Source organism: Halichoerus grypus, chromosome 5 (assembly GCF_964656455.1).
Source record: "Halichoerus grypus chromosome 5, mHalGry1.hap1.1, whole genome shotgun sequence".
In the NCBI taxonomy this organism is placed as follows: domain Eukaryota; kingdom Metazoa; phylum Chordata; class Mammalia; order Carnivora; family Phocidae; genus Halichoerus; species Halichoerus grypus.
In genome coordinates, this window is record NC_135716.1 from 163163881 (window position 1) to 163181180 (window position 17300).

Here is a 17300-nt window from a genome sequence, read left to right on the forward strand (position 1 = left end):
AGAGTGTGTCCTGGTTCCTTCTTCAAAAACAAAGAGAACAGGGACGGCTGGGTGGCTCAGTCGTTAAGCGCCTGCCTTCGGCTCAGGTCATGATCCCAGGGTCCTGGGATCGAGCCCCACATCAGGCTCCCTGCTCAGCGGGAAGCCTGCTTCTCCCTCTCCCACTCCCCCTGCTTGTGTTCCTACTCTATCTCTCTCTGTCAAATAAATAAAATCTTAAAAAAAAACAAAGAGAACATTAAAGCTTGTAAAATTTCAGGATATAGTATTTCAGCCACCTATTCCTACTGCAGGTCTTATCAATCTGAAGTTCTGTGTGAATTCCCAGGATGCAAGACCCATAATCAGTGCATCCCAAAGTAAAAATGGACTAGTTTAAGACTACCCAATAATTTAGTGTCATTATTTATCCTAATAAAAAATTTAAATAAGGGAACATATACAGTATCTTGACATTTCACAAAAATAAGTATGTTCCTAAGGTTGAGAACCAGTAAACTGGAAGGTCAAATGGTCTGAATGCCCCTCATAGCATCTGTATGAGGACAGAGGGAAACCTTGAAGAGGGGACCTGTTTTGCACAAAAGACCCTGGGAAGGTTTTTCCAGGCCCCATCTGCCAAAGATTGTGATTTGCCTAGGCAACTGTATTTTTATTTTCTATTTCTTAAAGATTTTATTGATTTGAGAGAGAGACAGAGACAGAGCATGGCACGAGGAGGGGGGAGGGGCAGAGGGAGAAGGAGAAGCAGAGAAGGGAGTCTGCCGACGAGGGCCTCGTTCCAGGAGCTAGCTGCCCAACCAACTGAGCCACCCAGGCGCCCCAAGGCATCTGTATTTTTTTTTTTAAAGATTTTATTTATTTATTTGACAGAGAGACACAGAGAGAGAGGGAACACAAGCAGGGGGAGTGGGAGAGGGAGAAGCAGGCTTCCCACTGAGCAGGGAGCCTGATGCGGGGCTGGATTCCAGGACCCCGGGATCATGACCGGAGCCGAAGGCAGACGCTTAACGACTGAGCCACCCAGGCATCCTGGCATCTGTATTTTTAAAAGCTCCACAAGTGATTCTAATGCGCAGCCAAGGCCAAGAACTATGGTCTAGGCAGAAATGTTCCATCTTCCTCTGAATAAAAATAAGTTACTCTTTAATAAAGAAACTAAACAGTTGTAAATAATATCAACAAGGAATTAAAAGATTTTCCCAATGGGAAAATCAAGAAACTATATAAGGAATTCACGTATCTAGAAATCAGAGCAAAGCAAAGTATAATAAATTCTTAGATGTATTTTATGTTGTATTCCATTTAATAATGTTTGTAAATAATCTAATCAAGACCAAAGGTAGAGGTGACTGGCATTACGTTGGTCACTGGTTTCCAATCTAAAGGTGGTAAGTTTCCAATGGCTTTTGAAACGGGTGTGAAAAAAAAAAAAACAACAAAAAAAGATGGAGAAAGGTGTTTATCATGCTATTTCAGTACATAAAAGCCTTGAAAAGTTAAGAGGCCCTTGGCTTCTCTGGTGTGTGGTTTATTGTTTATTAACATATTTGACCTATTGTTGGCACTGAATACAAATTCTGTAGGGAAAAGACTAACATGTTCGAAGATGAAGTTTATAGGTCCTCTGTGGATTTCATTTTTCTGGTCTATTCATGGCTCCATTAGCATGAATAGTTAAGAAACTCCTATATCAAAATAAAACATTAATTATACTTCACAATATATAAAGCCACTGGCTAAATAGTGCTGTTTCTGTGATAACCTGAATTTTACCATTAAAACTCTTATAACTAAAGTCACATCCTTTACATAATATTTATTCTGTATAGGATTTATCCACATACAATGACGTCAACTTTAAGACAATTGACTATTATTTGTATAAAGTCATCTTATAAAATAGGGTAATACACAACACACCTCAGTGAATTAAGCTGATATTCTAGGGTTCAGAAAATCTGATCATTCTAATTCCTGTTTTTGCCATTGTTTCACTGGGTTGCCTCAGGGAGGTTGCTTTACTGTTCTGTGCCTCAATTTCTTTACGTTTCATGTGAGATAACTGTCCTATTTCATAGATATGTAAAGAATAACATAATTATTAAATACTTTGCAAATATAAAATGCTATATAAATGATAAATAGTAATACTGATCCACTCTAATATAAAATAACATTTATAATCTAAAGTTTGGTCCTCCAGTACCTATCATCACCCCTCCCAGTTAAATACATCTTACACTATATTGCTTTTAGTGATTTTCCATAGTATTAAATTTCCACAGTATTAATTAATTTAGGATATATATATATATACACACACATATATATCCAATATGAGTGGAAATTTCAATGTATCTTAACATGACTTTGCAAAATAATGAATTCAGTTCTGAGCTCTTAAGTAATTGACACACCAAACTTTCTTCATCCATTAAGCAGTAACTTCATAGCATAAGAGCAGTTACTATGTTTGTTTTGATTCTATTACTCAAAAATACACTGTTGAAAAATGTTTTTCAAAAGTCTTGAGACATGATAACTATAGACAGAACATTCTATAGACTAAGGATGTGATCTGCTGCTCTAGAAGACCCTCTGATTACCAGCTTGTAAGCACAGTGAGTAATAGAGGTAATGAAGTGAGACCCCAATGCTCAAAGGGAATTCAAAAAGCTCTCCTGTTCCAAGGTTTTCAGTGCTGCCCTCCCGAGTTCTGCAGAGGTGTCTGGTGAAAGCTAGTAGGAGGCTATAACAAGAGCAGCTCTGATTTTAGAGTTTCTCCCTTAAATGGTGAGATTCTCTATGAAAGGGTTTGAAGAAAGTGTTTCTTGGGTGAAAAAAAAAAAATCTCTTAAACCACTGATCCAGTCCATTTTGCTTCCTCCAGCCACTAGGCATGACTGCAATGTTGCTTTATTTTGCAAAACTTCTTCCCATCACCACACACTCTTGAGGACCAGAGTTAGAAGGGCGTTCAGAAGCTGATCAACAGCATTACTGTAAGAGCAAACTTTGTTCTAACCAACTCCCACTGTTTTGCTAATATTAAAAAAAAAATCCTTGGCATAAATAAAGCTTATATTAACAGATTATACCCCTATGTAACATTTTCCCACATTTAAAAGCCAAAGAATTTTGTTTTCTCAGAAACCATTAATTTGACAGTCTCACTCTAGGAAAGAATCGGTCTCTAGTCTTAGATACATATGATATGATAACTGGAGTTATTATTTACAACTTACAAACGTCACAGATGTTCTTCTTTTATGATACTAAAATGGTAGGACAGATACACTGTCTAGTTTGACGAACTTGATGGCTGTTTTGTGGGGAGAGCTTGATGCTTGTTATAAACAATGAGAAAGCATTATTTCAGATAAGGCTGTCCAGGTGCTGGTGGCAGTGTGTTCCGTAGACTTTGCTGACGTTCATGCTGATGTTTGCATGCAGAAGTGTTAAGAGAACAGTTAGATCACAGACTAAAGTGCGTTAGAGCATACACATGCACTACTTCATTCTCATGAGTAAAGCGCCAATCACTCATTTTTCCTATTGGCTCCAAGGACTAAAAATCAGATAATAATTTTAAAAGATGTTACCATCTGGTGAGACTAAAGAATGACAAGTGTTCCCTCCCTCATTTAGATACAACTTAATTGTTAAGACTCCTGATTCAGGAACAGTCATGCTGGGAGAACAGTGAACTCGGTGCATGCCATCCAGTCTTGCAGCAACTGGAAATTTACCATCAGGGGAATCTTGGAAAGGTCTCAGCATTAAGTACCATAAAACAAAAACAAATGGTTATTCATTCTATTTGTAAAAAATGTTTTAGAAATTAACCATTTTAGCCCTCCAGTCGGTATCAAGGACAATCAGGAATTAAAGAATAAGAGAAAAAATAAAATGAAAAGTATCATCTTGAGGGATGTCATGACATTTAGAAATACAGTATAATACATGGAGCCTCTATCAAAATTAAATTATATCAAGCTTAACTGTAATAATTTGAAGCAACCTTCAGTAAGGTCGGTTCTTCTGGGATTCAGATTTTATCTTCAGAACTAAAATAATGCTTCTCTGATTGAACTTTACTTTTAGAATGTTTCATAATTCATATAGGGGAGGAGTTTATTTTATTAAAAAAAATTTTTTTTTTAAGTAACCTCTACACCCAACTTGGGCTCAAACTTACAACCCCCAAGATCAAGAGTCGCAGCCAGGCACCCCTTACAGGGGAGGAGTTTAAACACATCTTTATATCCTAGGAGAAAAGTTTGTTTTGAAAAATGATATAAACAAGATAAGAAAAATGCTTAAAGCATGTAAGAGATAACTTGTTCAAAGAGTGTTATACATAACATTTACATATAAATAACCTGACATTAAAAACAGTCAGTAGACACTGGAGGGACATCACTGAGCACTCTTGGGTAACTCTAGTCCAAGTTATTATGTGTTGTTGAAGCTTACTAAGTTCTCCTTTTATACTTTCTAATTTGAATAGGCTTTTTTTTCTAATTACTGCAGATTGGTGAGGTTTGACTTCAATTCTTTGCCATTTCAGGAGACAATACGGGGACAGTTGAAAGAGGGCTTGTTTAAAATCAAGACCTGTCCATCACCAGTCCCGCCACTTAAGCTTCCTGATTAATTTCCTCACTTGTAAATTTGAGACAATAATATCTACCTTGCTGATTAAGTGAGAAAATGTGTGAGAGAGCACTTTAGAAATAATATAGCAGAACAATAAATGTTAGAAATTACTCTTGAGAACTGGTAACCTCCAATTTTCTTGTTCATCATTTTTTGGTTTTTTGTTTGTTTTCCTTTAGAGAGGAAGAGAATTATATTGACAGATCTTCACAAACTACCTTGACTTTTAGGCAGTATTTGTTTCCTGCTTTAGAAGATGATGTCTGTATGTAATCTCTGGTCTGCCTCTATTTTAGGTTTTGTTTTGTTTTGTTTTAAACAATACTGACTACATAAGAGTCATCTTTACCTTAATGACAAAAAAATTCGAATATGAACAGTTTCACACATTTTAGATTTGTCTGCCATAATCCTAAAACAATATCTAGGATATTGGGATACTGAAAGGTTGTTTTAGATCTGAAATTAATAGAAAGACTTATAATTCAGTCAGATAAGGGTGCCAGACCCTTAAATGTGCTCTTACCTGGTTCCTTGTGAAAATTCAATATTGGTAGTTTGTGTTTTTGAAACACCTTGAAATTATCTTACTATAAAGTCTGCTTGTGGTAAACTTATTTAAAATATTTTCTTTGAGAAAAGTTTGCTAAGTAGATCTTTCAATATTAAAAGAAAAAAGGTATCTCTGTAATAAAAGGAAGAGGATTAATTGTTCATCCATCATGCCAACTCAAGCTAGGTCTTTCTTTCCAGTGCAGCAATGTATTTTAGGGCAACAAAGTTCAGAATGGATACCATGACCTGTTCGGAAAGCATGCAAGTTATATTAGGTCATCACTTTTAAGTCAGTCTGATACCTTTGTGAGCCAGACTCTGACCATGGAAAGAGAGAGATACGGGAAGTCAGCGTAAGTTGCAGACATGCCAGCTCTGTTGGTTCACATGTTAGCTACCTGATGTTGGGCTTTATCTCCTTCTCTTCTTCTTCTTCACTATCATCAACCTGTTGTATGACCAGATCAGCAGACCCATCCTCTACAATCTCCACGTATGATCTATTCTCATCTTCACTCAAGTGCCATCTGGAGTCCTTATCTCCATCTGATGGGGACATAAGATGCTGTTCAGCTTCCAGATCAATGGGGAGGCTGTCGATGCCCACTTCAGCGAGGCACTCATTACAGAGCCTGTAACGCCGGGTTCCTTCCTGGACCACTTGCCCTGTTAGATCAGTCACGTGGCGTTTGCATTTTCTGCAGATTAATTTGCATGCCTGGTGAATCTGTATAGAGATGGAAAGAGTGATAAAAAAGGATTTTTCAAAAGCAGCACAGTTGGATATCTAGGTCCCAGTTCATAAACTTAAGATGTCCAAAGCCAAGCACTAATATTAAATTCACATCTAATTATCAGAAAAAGATCACAGGTTTTGGTGATAAATTGACATCACAAATAAACACCACCTTTCTCTAAATGATGGCTATACCGTTTTTATGATTAATAAAACATTCTTAATAATTTCACACGTCCCTTAATCCAACAGTATTTTGATATCTGAGGTAACAAGGGACACCTTCCCAGAATAATAATCATTGCAAACACTAAATATATCACTATTCTAAGGACTTTTTATACCTTAATTCTGGCAAGGCAGAAACCTCATTTTATGTGTTAATTTACTGTTATCAGCTAGAGAAAAATATATTGTCCCAAATTTAAATTTATCAAAACATATTTTTGGATAGAAGGATTATTTGCCACTTCTATTAATGAAAGATCTTGTAGAAAGAGGACTAGACTAGGAACAGGAAGGCTTGGGTTCTAGCCCTGTTTTGTCATTTACTAGCCATGTACCTTGAAACAAGTAATTGAAAACAATATAAACCTGCTTCCAGGGTGATAGGCAAAGTATTTAACAACTCATGAGGTATGGGCGCCACCCAAACAGAATGGAAGCCTGACAATCAAAATGAACACTGGTCCTCACAACGACCGTGGTGGTTCTGCTATATATCAGCCTGTAATTATCTCTGCCTGCTTCCATCTTACTAATGAGAATACAATTCAGGTTGTGAGGACCAAATGAGTTAATATGTGTGAAGTGCTTTAGGAAAAAATTGTAACTGATAAATAATTACATAATTATAGTAACTAATAAACAACTTTAACAGCTGTCAGAGCAGATTATGGGTTCTACTCTAAAAACCATTACAATTTTATAATGTCGAATTAATATTTATGGCATATTCATTTAGATAGAACAATATGGAAGTAGGCCACCAAACACAAATAGCAAAAAAATTAAAAATAAAAAAACAACCAAGGAAACTAATGCAGTCTGGTAAAATATCTAAAAGAAAATGTATGGGACTACAACCCAGTATAGTTATTATTTTCTGCTGAACTGTTGACATATTAATCAGTAAATATTGAAAGCACACAATTTTAGTGTACTCTTATTGCTGCCGAGATAGAAATGTTATGGGTATCATATGTGGTATTGTTTTTGTTAGAAAGTTCTGGCACAGATTTGTGTTTATCCCCCAGCCCCTCGATTCCAATACAGTTACTAAGTCAAAGAAATTAAGTGAAACACTATAATGTTAAAATTGAAAATATCATCACAAATTCATTATTTAAAAAACACATATCTTCTAGCTCTGTCCACTGAAATAATGTAAGAGGAATGACCCCCTAGTAAAAGGGAGCACCCCAGGTAACCAAAGTTTGGTTTCTAATTTTTTTTTTTTTAAAGATTTTATTTATTTATTCGACAGAGAGAGAGACAGCGAGAGCAGGAACACAAGCAGAGGCAGAGAGAGAGGGACAAGCGGGCTCCCTGCTGAACAGAGAGCCCGATGCGGGGCTCGATCCCATCCTGGGATCATGACCTGAGCTGAAGGCAGCCGCTTAACTGACTGAGCCACCCAGGCGCCCCAGTTTGGTTTCTAATTTTACTCCCCATTAAAAGGAACCAAATGTCCTTTAAGAAATGGCTGATTCCAGGTTTGTGACAGGGAAAATACAAGGTGAGCCTAGGGAAATTTGAGGGCCAGAGAATGAGGCCACCTTGAATATGTAATGGAGTTATGACAAAGGGACACAAGAACCAGCTTCAAGTTGTCCTCACTGGACAAAACTGAAAATTTGAGTATCAGAAAGAATAATAATTGTTGTAGATCCAAACACAATGAACCAATGAAAATTCATGAGACTATATGCTATTTAAAAAAAAACAAAGCCAGAAAAAATTCATATTACCATTTGAAACTGCTATTAAATCAACTCTTTACTTTGAAAATTGATAATTAAAGGGAAAGAATTAAATATTTATCCTGTTTCTCCTGTAGTAACTATATGTCAAAGTAACTGAATAGTCCCAGGTGATAGAGGAAAGTTTTACTTTATAGAATTCTAGCTAATAATGTAAAAGAAATGATAAAATTAGTAAATCATTCTACAACCCAAGTAAAATTAATAATCTGGAGAGAGTTTATCAACTGATATTAATACCATTAAATGAATGGTTGATGGGGAAATGGATAGTAGCATAATGCCAACATAGCTCCACACAGATTCCTTTCTAATCACAAGGTGGCACCTTTAACTGAACAATGGCGGGTTCACAGTATCATTACCCTAACTTAGTGACCAATCTTAACAGTATGAATGATGGGTCCAACAAATATTATGTGTCTCCTAATGTGAAACATTATGAGATAAATAATTTCATCCTTGATGTGTTCTAGCTGAAAGTATTTACCTCGAATCCATTAAGCCTTTATTTATTTATTTTTAAAGATTTTATTTATTTATTTGAGAGAGAAAGAGAGTGTGTGTGAGCAGGGGGATGGGCAAAAGGAGAGGGAGAAGCGGACTCCCCACTGAGCAGGGAGCCCATCGAGGGGCTTGATGCAGGGCTCGATCCCAGCAGGACCCTGAGATCATGACCTGAGCTGAAGGCAGACACTTAACCGACTGAGCCACCCAGGCGCCCTTCCATTAACCCTTTAGATAAAACATCTAGTTTATAGAAAATGCAGGGGGACAGAGGAACAAGCTAAATGACACCAGTGAAAACAAGCAGAGAAATCGAGAGGTAGGTTATTTTGTAAAATAATTATCTTGATATCTTCAGTAAGTCAGTGTTATGGAAATGAAAAGGGGGGCTGGGAGGACTATGCTCTCTTAAAAACATGTTTAAGGGACTTAAGGAGGTGTAATACAGGATCCTGCATTGGATACTGGTTTGGACAAACAAGCTATAAAAGGTACTGGGGGATTACAGGGAAATTTGAAATTGAACTGGATGTTAGATAAAATTTTATTGAGATGGAAAGGTAGAGATTGTTCACTAATGATAGCAGGCACAAACAGTATGATCTAATTTGGTTAAAAAAACCCCTACATATGCATGTGATAAAGTCTTTTTTTTTTTTTAAGATTTTATTTATTTATTTGACAGAGAGAGACACAGCGAGAGAGGGAACACAAGCAGGGGGAGTGGGAGAGGGAGAAGCAGGCTTCCTGCTGAGCAGGGAGCCTGATGCAGGGCTCGATCCCAGGACCCTGGGATCATGACCTGAGCCGAAGGCAGACGCTTAACGACTGAGCCACCCAGGTGCCCCGCATGTGATAAAGTCAAGAATGGTAGTATCTGAGAACGCCTGGGTGGCTCAGTTGGTTAAGTGTCTGCCTTCGCTTGGGTCATGATCCCAGGGTCCTGGGATTGAGTCCCACATCAGGCTCCTTGCTCAGTGGGAAGCCTGCTTCTCCCTCTGCCTGCCGCTCCCCCTGCTTGTGCTCTCTCTCTCTCTTTCTCTCTTTCTGACAAATAAATAAATAAAATCTTTAAAAAAAAAAAAAGAATGGTAGTATCTGGGTGGTGAAAATAAAGTATTTTTATTTTCTTATTTTTACCTTTTATAATGCATATTCATTGCTTTTGTAATAATAAAAGGTTCTTTTTAATTAAAAAACAGAAACAAAAACCTAGCTTCATAAGGGTAATGAAGGCAGAGATTCCTGGCACTGAGAACACCTGCAGGACACCTAGCACTGAGAAAAGGGGCGGGCACATAGGTGCTCAGTATGTATTTGCTAACTAAGCATAGAGCAATGCATGAAGAAATCCCCTTCAGTAAGCCACTGCCCTTTAAAGTTAAAAGGGGCTGAGATAAATGGAATAGAAGTATTAAGTAATAGAACACAGATTTTGGAAAACATTCTTGCCTCAAGACGAACAGCAGAGTAATTCGAACGTCCCTACCTCAGCCGCCCGCCAGAGCACTGAGGAGCAAATTCCCTGAGATCTTCCTGGCCGCTGACGGTCCCGTCCCTGACTGGAAGAGGCTCTACTGCCCACCTTGCTCCCTTCCTTGAGGAGACTATAGATAAAGACTAGAAAGGGGGTATAGGGGCCAGAGGACGGACAGCAGAAACCAGACCGAGATCCCACCAGAGAAGCATTCAAGAACCACTCGTAGATGCGGAGCATCTGCAGTGGTGATTCTGACCTGGAGATTCAGGTATCTTTAGTTTACCTTGTCTTTGGCTCTTGACAAGACCAGTATATAAAAACGTATTCGATTTTAAATGAACTAAAATGCATATTCCAAAAATAAAAAAAAATTTTAAAAATAAAATGGATATTCAAAAGAGTATCTCCTACTTAAAGGTCTCAAGGGTGAATAAAAATATATCTATATTAAATTCTGCATTATGTGCAAAGTAAAAGCATCAAGTCGGAAAAATTTCTAATATAGCAGAGTTGTTTGAAAAGATTTCCCTCAGTAAAGTAGATTATCTGACAGCAGATAAACCCACACATTTCCTAAGAAGGAAAATGATGAAAAATCATGTACGTACTGTTCGGAAATGGCTACTGAGGTGGTCCAGCCTGCTAAATCTTTTCCCACAGGCTTGACAGGGATAGGGCCTTTCTCCCGTGTGGCAGCGAAGGTGACGCTTCAGGTCCGCCTTCCGCTTCACCACGTGTGTGCAGTATGGGCACTTGAACCGCATCCGGGGCAGATCATCTGTCAGGAGACAGTTTGATTAAATCACTGGAAAGTTCATCACAACAATTCTAATAACATGAGGAATCCCAAAGGAGTTGGTGAGTCCGATCTTGGAAAGGCAGGAGAAAAGGAGAAGGAAGAAATGTTATTAAGACTCGATTGTCCATGCAATCCAGACTCCAGAACTGTAACGGTGGCACTTGGGAGATTTATAAAGTTGGGGTAAATTTAGACTCCCGCGCTTATCTTCTCATTCAGTGTTGTAGAGTCACTGGATTTGAAATGTAAAAAGGCAGTGCTGGATTTTAAAATTGGAGATACAAAAAAAAAGAAGACAAAAACAAAAACAAAAGAACTGGAGGTACAACCCAAAAGTATTTCATATTACAGCTTTTAGTAATGTGTTTTATTTACATATTTTTTTAAAGATTTTATTTATTTATTTGACAGAGAGAGACACAGCGAGAGAGGGAACACAAGCAGGGGGAGTGGGAGAGGGAGAAGCAGGCTTCCCGTGGAGCAGGGAGCCCGATGTGGGGCTCGATCCCAGGACCCTGGGACCATGACCTGAGCCGAAGACAGACGCTTAACGACTGAGCCACCCAGGTGTCCCTTATTTACATATTTTTATCCCCTTGCCTCTACTTTTTCGTACACTTGTAATACTTTTAAAGGTGAAAAAATGTCAAGGATATTTAATTTTTTATTTTAAAACTCACGTATTCAAGGGGCGCCTGGCTGGCTCAGTCATTAGAGCATGTGACTCTTGATCTCCGGGTCGTGGATTTGAGCCATACGTTGGGTGTAGAGGCTAGTAAAAAAATATATAAACTTTAAAAAATAAATAAAATACAGGGCGCCTGGGTGGCTCAATCGGTTAGGCGTCTGCCTTCTCCTCAGGTCAAGATCCCAGGGTCCTGGGATCGAGTCCTGCTCAGCGGAGAGCCTGCTTCTCCCTCTGCCTGCCTCTCTGCCTACTAGTGCTTCTATCTCTCTGTCAAATAAATAAATAAAAAATCTTAAAAAAAAATAAAATAAAAAATAAAATAAAACTCATGTACTCAAGATGTTATGACTGGAGGCAAACGTCATCAATTAAATAGCCATTAAACTCAGCTGTTCATTATTGAAGTTAGGTTTGCATAACCTAGAATTATCAAAGTACAGAGCCCAAAGAGAGAAAAGATCACTCTTTTGCAGTTTTAAAATGCAACAAAGATTTCTCATTTTTGCTCTGTTGTTTCTGTATTTCTTGGTCAATGATCAGAGCTCAGCAGGACTTTCAGTAAGCTCTGTAATAGGATACAATTTCATGTATTTTCAGGTTAGTACTACAGGAAAATGCAATTAGTAAAGATCCAGCTGGTTGCTTCTTATTTTAAAGTATGTCATCTACAACCAAATTATTTTTAAAAATTTATGTGACGGGGTGCCTGGCTGGCTCAGTCGTTAAGCGTCTGCCTTCGGCTCAGGTCATGATCCCAGGGTCCTGGGATTGAGCCCCACATAGGGCTCCCTGCTCGGCGGGAAGCCTGCTTCTCCCTCTCCCATTCCCCCTGCTTGTGTTCCCTCTCTCGCTGTCTCTCTGTCAAATAAATAAATAAAATCTTTAAAAAACAAAAAAAAGGAACTGTTGGGCGCCTGGGTGGCTCAGTTGGTTAAGCGACTGCCTTCGGCTCAGGTCATGATCCTGGAGTCCCTGGATCGAGTCCCGCATCGGGCTCCCTGCTCGGCAGGGAGTCTGCTTCTCCCTCTGACCCTCCCCCCTCTCATGTGCTTGCTCTCCCTCATTCTCTCTCTCAAATAAATAAATAAAAAATCTTTAAAAAAAAAAAAAAGGAACTGTTAATTTTGTTTAGGTACAAATATGGTATTGTAGTGGTTTCGTTTTTTTTTTTTTAAGACAACTTTATTTTTATTTTTTTAAGTAGGCTACATGCCCAACATTGGGCTTGAACTCACAACCCTGAGATCAAGAGTCGCATGTCCTGGTTTTGTTTTGGTATTTTCTTAGGGGAGTGGAGGGGCAGAGGGAGACAGAGGGAGGGAATCTTAAGCAGGCTCCATACCTAGCATGGAGTCGGAGGTGGGGTTCGATCTCACAACCCTGAGATCATGACCTGGGCTGAAATCAAGAGTCGGATGCTTAACTGGCTGAGCCTCCCCTCTTTTTTAAGACTACATTTTAGGGACACATTCTGAAATATTTACAGATGAAAACTTACGATGTCTGCTATTTGCTTAAAAATAATAAAGGGAGGGGTGAGGAGTTAACGATACAGATGAAACAATGTTGGCGGTGAGTAGGAAGTTGTCCAAACTGGGTAAGGGGTACATGGAGGTGAATTATACTATTCTCTTTCCTTTTCTGTATGTTCGAAATTTTCCTAAAATAAAAACAATTTTAAATATATAATCTGAATCTTGTACTCTGTAGGAGTTTCATCTTATAATTTCCCTTTAAATTCACATGTAAACTATTAAGCAAGTTTGCTACCTGATTAATTGGGGCAGAACTATATGACATGCATTTCTTTTTTTTTTTTTTTTAAGATTTTTAAAATTTTATTTACTTTGAGAGAGAGAGAGAGAGAGAGCGTGAGCGGGGGGGGGGGCAGAGGGAGAGAGAATCTCAAGCAGACTCCATACTGAGCTCGGAGTCTGACGTAGGGCTCGATCCCACAACTGTGGATCACTACCTGAGCCAAAACTGAGTCAGCTGCTTTAACGGACTGAGCCACCCAGGCACTCCTGTGTGACATGCAATTCTAATTCCTGTTCTCTACTACAGTCTTATGGCGCTGAGGGGTGGATTACTGATACCAATAACCTACATAATCTTTCTGCATTTTACTACTATCATAAAAATGAGATGTTTCCAGCTGTTGTTGCACACACAGGATTACAGTGTCAATGTTATGGGTTGTGTGTGGCTTTTAAATTATGTCTTTATATCTCAATAAAATCAGATGTAGTCCAATTTCTTTAAGTCTTGGGTCTGTGAACTTTTGTAAATATGCATGGTTGCTCTGTTTAACTTTTCTGTATAAAAATACTCCTCCTAAAAAAAAAAAATACTCCTCCTGACTGAATACTCAGAAAAAAATATACAATTTAAAGTAAAAATATGTATCTTAGGGATTGAACCATTTAGAAAAGAGCTATAAAGGCTTAACAGTAATCTAATCATCTGCTGACACAGGTTGGGAAAATCTTGGGCTTTGAAACTCAGAACTCTATTTTTTTTTTTTTTAAGATTTTATTTATTTATCAGAGAGAGAGAGACAGAGGCAGGCAGAGGGAGAAGCAGGCCCCTTGCTGAGCAAGGAGCCCGATGTGGGACTCGATCCCAGGACCCTGGGATCATGACCTGAGCCGAAGGCAGACGCTTAACCGACTGAGCCACCCAGGTGTCCCAGAACTCTATTGTTTTGACTGTTATTCAATTTATCCTTTTTTTTTTTTAAGTAGGCTCCATGCCCAATGTGGAGCTTGAACTCATGACCCTATGTTCGAGAGTTGCGTGCTCTACCAACTGAGCCAGCCAGGCGCCCCTATCCAATATTATTTTTAATTAGAAATTAAATTTATGTTTTATGAAATAAATTTCATTAGAGGGGTATGACTTAAAAAAGAAAAATCACTTGGTTCAACTGCCCATAACACTTCAAAGTGAGGGCATGTTGAAATAGGATTGATTTAGGGGCACCTAGGTGGCTCAGTCATTAAGCGTCTGCCTTCGGCTCAGGTCATGATCCCAGGGTCCTGGGATCGAGCCCCGCATTGGGCTCCCTGCTCAGCGGGAAGCCTGCTTCTCCCTCTCCCACTCCCCCTGCTTGTGTTCCCTCTCTCGCTGTCTCTCTGTCAAAAAATAAATAAAATCTTTAAAAAAAAAAAAAAAAGCAATAGGATTGATTTGTACAGGAGACTTAGAACCTCAATAAGGGGACTGATTTTTTTTTTTTTTTGGATACCTGGAAAGCTTCTGGATGTGACATCAGATCCTGGACCATATGGATAGCCAACAGTAGAGTCCATGTCAGCATCAGTTTGTGCTTGTTCTTCCGACTGGGAAATGTGGCTGGAAGAATCTGACGTTCGTGCTTCTCGTTTGCTTGACTTATAAGGGGCAACCTCAGAGGGCTGGGACAACCTCAAATGTTTGGACTTTTTAATGGAATCTTTCCTTTGTTCATGCTTGGGCAAAGGCTGTTGCGTATTCCGTTGGGAGGCTGGATGGTAATTATACTTACTCCAAGATTTGCCACTTATTATACCTGTTCCTTGATCTGAGCTTAGGTGAGAATGCGGAGAACTGCTTTCTTCTTGCCAGCCACTGCTATAAAAGGAGGAACGTTCTATACCATTAGAATTGGCATCTTTATCGGAGAGACTGAAATAGCGATCTTTTTCTTTCTCACTAATGTCTAGCGAAGATTTAATAAAGGTCTTACATACGCTAATGACATCAGTCATCTGAAGGAAGCTAGCGGCTGACATCACTTCTATGACGTTCTGACCAGTGAGAGAGAGTTTGCCGGAATAGACGAAGTCCAGGATAACTGTAAAAGTGTCAGGGGAGAAGGCCTGAAATGTAGCTGTGGTTGGCTGACTTGTCTCCTTTGAATTCTGAGAAAGGAGCATTTTGAAGTAGCCGCTGCTAGCAAATAATACGTTTCGATGCGCTTTGAAGACCTTCCCTTCAACCAGAATGCTGCAATCACAAAAGACATCTTGCCTGCGCTGCTCATTCAGTTGCTGCAGGAGATGGGACTGGTGAGAGGAGATCTCCATTCTGGAGAGGAAAACACACGTGGTTACCAAACCGAAGTGACACGCCTTGGCCCAGTCAACCGAAATAACCATCAGAAACCGCTTTCTTATTTCCACTGAAACCGCTTTCTTATTGCCACTGAAACCACTTTCTTCTTAGAGAATATAAGTCTCCAAGACACAGAGAATCACTTAGTACTGTACTATTAGTTATGTGATTTTTGGCCAATTATTTGTTCAGTCACCAGCCTTTACTGAGCATCTTCTATGAATCAGGCCTTCTGCTACGTGCCCTCCTTGATACCCAACACCCATCTAGCCATCCCCCACCCACCTCCCTCCGGCAACCCTCAGTTCGTTCTCTATCATTAAGAGTCCCTTATGACTTGTCTCCCTCTCTCCTTTTGTTCTTTTCTCCCTTAAAATATAACCAAACATTTTAAATGTATGGCTGGGCTTGCAAGAAAGTGAGAAATCCCTAGATGCCAGCAGTGGGGAAGGCGCGGAGCTGGAGCAGTAATACGGCTTCAGGTTTTTATCCGTAACAAGCTGGAAGCCTCTAAGGACCACGACCTTAATGAAGAAAGACTAGTAAACTTTGCCCATAAATCCTGGGAAAAAAACAAGTTTGTCTTTGCGGGGCTTTCGTTGGGGAAAGAAAAACAAAAGTACCCAGGTGAGATATCAAATCCAAGGTTGTGCTTTTTCAGGTTCTGGAATCCAAATTTATTTTACCTGTTTGGTGTGAGAAACCTCAAGGTGAAAATTTAACAAGGAAATTAGTCCTGGGCTGGTGGGGCCCATGGGGCACCTGGCAGAAACAAATGCGAAACTGCTTAGGAGGGGTGTTCTCAGGACCCAAGCCAGGTGGGAAATAATCTCTGCTTATGCTGAACTCAAAATCATTCCCCTCTTTATATAAAGTGCATCATTTCCAATATTGTACCATCATGATGTCTATTATCTCCTATCTTACAAACAAGCAAACAAAACCTCCCTTGCTTTCACATCCACCTCTGGCTACAACTCATTTCTTTTTTATATATATATTTTTTATTTTGTTCTAAGTAAACTCTACACCACATGTGGGGCTCGAACTCAACGACCCTGTGATCAAAAGTCGCATGCTCCACTGACTGAGCCAGCGGGTGCCCCAGGTTACTACTCATTTCTCTGCTTCCTTCACACAAAATTCATTGAAAGAGGTTTTTTAAAAAAATATTTTATTTATTTCTTTATTTGAGGAGGGAGGGGCAGAGGGAGAGGGAGAGAGAGAGAACCTCAAGCCTACTCCACGCTGAGCGTGGAGCCTGACGTAGGGCTTGATCCCACGACCCTGAGCCAAAATCAAGAGTTGGACGCTAAACTGACTGGCGCCCGGAAAGAGTCTTTTGGTTTGCTCTTTTCATTTGCTGTCTTTGCTTCTCCTGTTCTCTTTTGACCAGGTCATCCCCATCCATTACAATCTTTTTTTTTTTTTTTTTTTAAGATTTTATTTACTTATTTCACAGAGACATAGCGAGAGAGGGAACACAAGCAGGGGGAGTGGGACAGGGAGAAGCAGGCTTCCCAACGAGCAAGGAGCCTGATGCAGGGCTCGATCCCAGGACGCTGGGATCATGACCTGAGCTGAAGGCAGACACTTAACGACTGAGCCACCCAGGCGCGCCCAGTCATTTTTTAAAAACATCATTAGTAACTTGCATGTCAAATCCAATGGTCATTTCTTTGTCCTCATTTTACTGAGGCAGGGGGTGATTCTCTTCATCCTAAAACACTTTCTTCACTTGATGTCAGGACACCACTGCTCCGTGTTCTTCTCCCATAGGCTGGCTGCTCCTTCTC

The 17300-nt window shown here is 39.5% G+C and overlaps 2 protein-coding genes across 12 annotated transcripts in view; one reads left to right on the plus strand and one right to left on the minus strand.

Annotated features, from left to right (window-relative positions):
* The window catches only part of ZBTB8OS (zinc finger and BTB domain containing 8 opposite strand), a 48451-nt gene that overhangs the window by 25771 nt on the left and 5380 nt on the right, over positions 1-17300 (plus strand). The window contains exon 8 of one of the 5 annotated variants that reach the window (XM_036065201.2): positions 2894-3006. The exons of 3 other annotated variants lie outside the window; for them this stretch is intronic. In XM_036065201.2, the coding sequence (XP_035921094.1) occupies positions 2894-2991 (98 nt within the window). In that variant the 3' untranslated portion in view covers positions 2992-3006. Of the gene's footprint in view, positions 1-2893; positions 3007-4573; positions 4712-17300 lie in introns of those variants that run through there. One more of the 5 variants, XM_036065205.2, reaches the window with a different exon arrangement.
* ZBTB8A (zinc finger and BTB domain containing 8A) overlaps positions 1448-17300 on the minus strand; it is a 60655-nt gene continuing 44802 nt past the window's right edge. For 2 of the 7 annotated variants that reach the window (XM_078073466.1, XM_078073467.1), the window contains exons 4-7: positions 14657-15477; positions 10531-10700; positions 5616-5944; positions 1448-3349 (exon numbers count right to left, since the gene is read on the minus strand). In XM_078073466.1, coding sequence (XP_077929592.1) covers positions 3271-3349; positions 5616-5944; positions 10531-10700; positions 14657-15476 — 1398 coding nt within the window. In that variant the 5' untranslated portion in view covers position 15477 and the 3' untranslated portion in view covers positions 1448-3270. Of the gene's footprint in view, positions 3440-5615; positions 5945-10530; positions 10701-14656; positions 15513-17300 lie in introns of those variants that run through there. The other 5 variants (XR_013448287.1, XM_078073468.1, XM_078073470.1 and 2 more) reach the window with 5 other exon arrangements.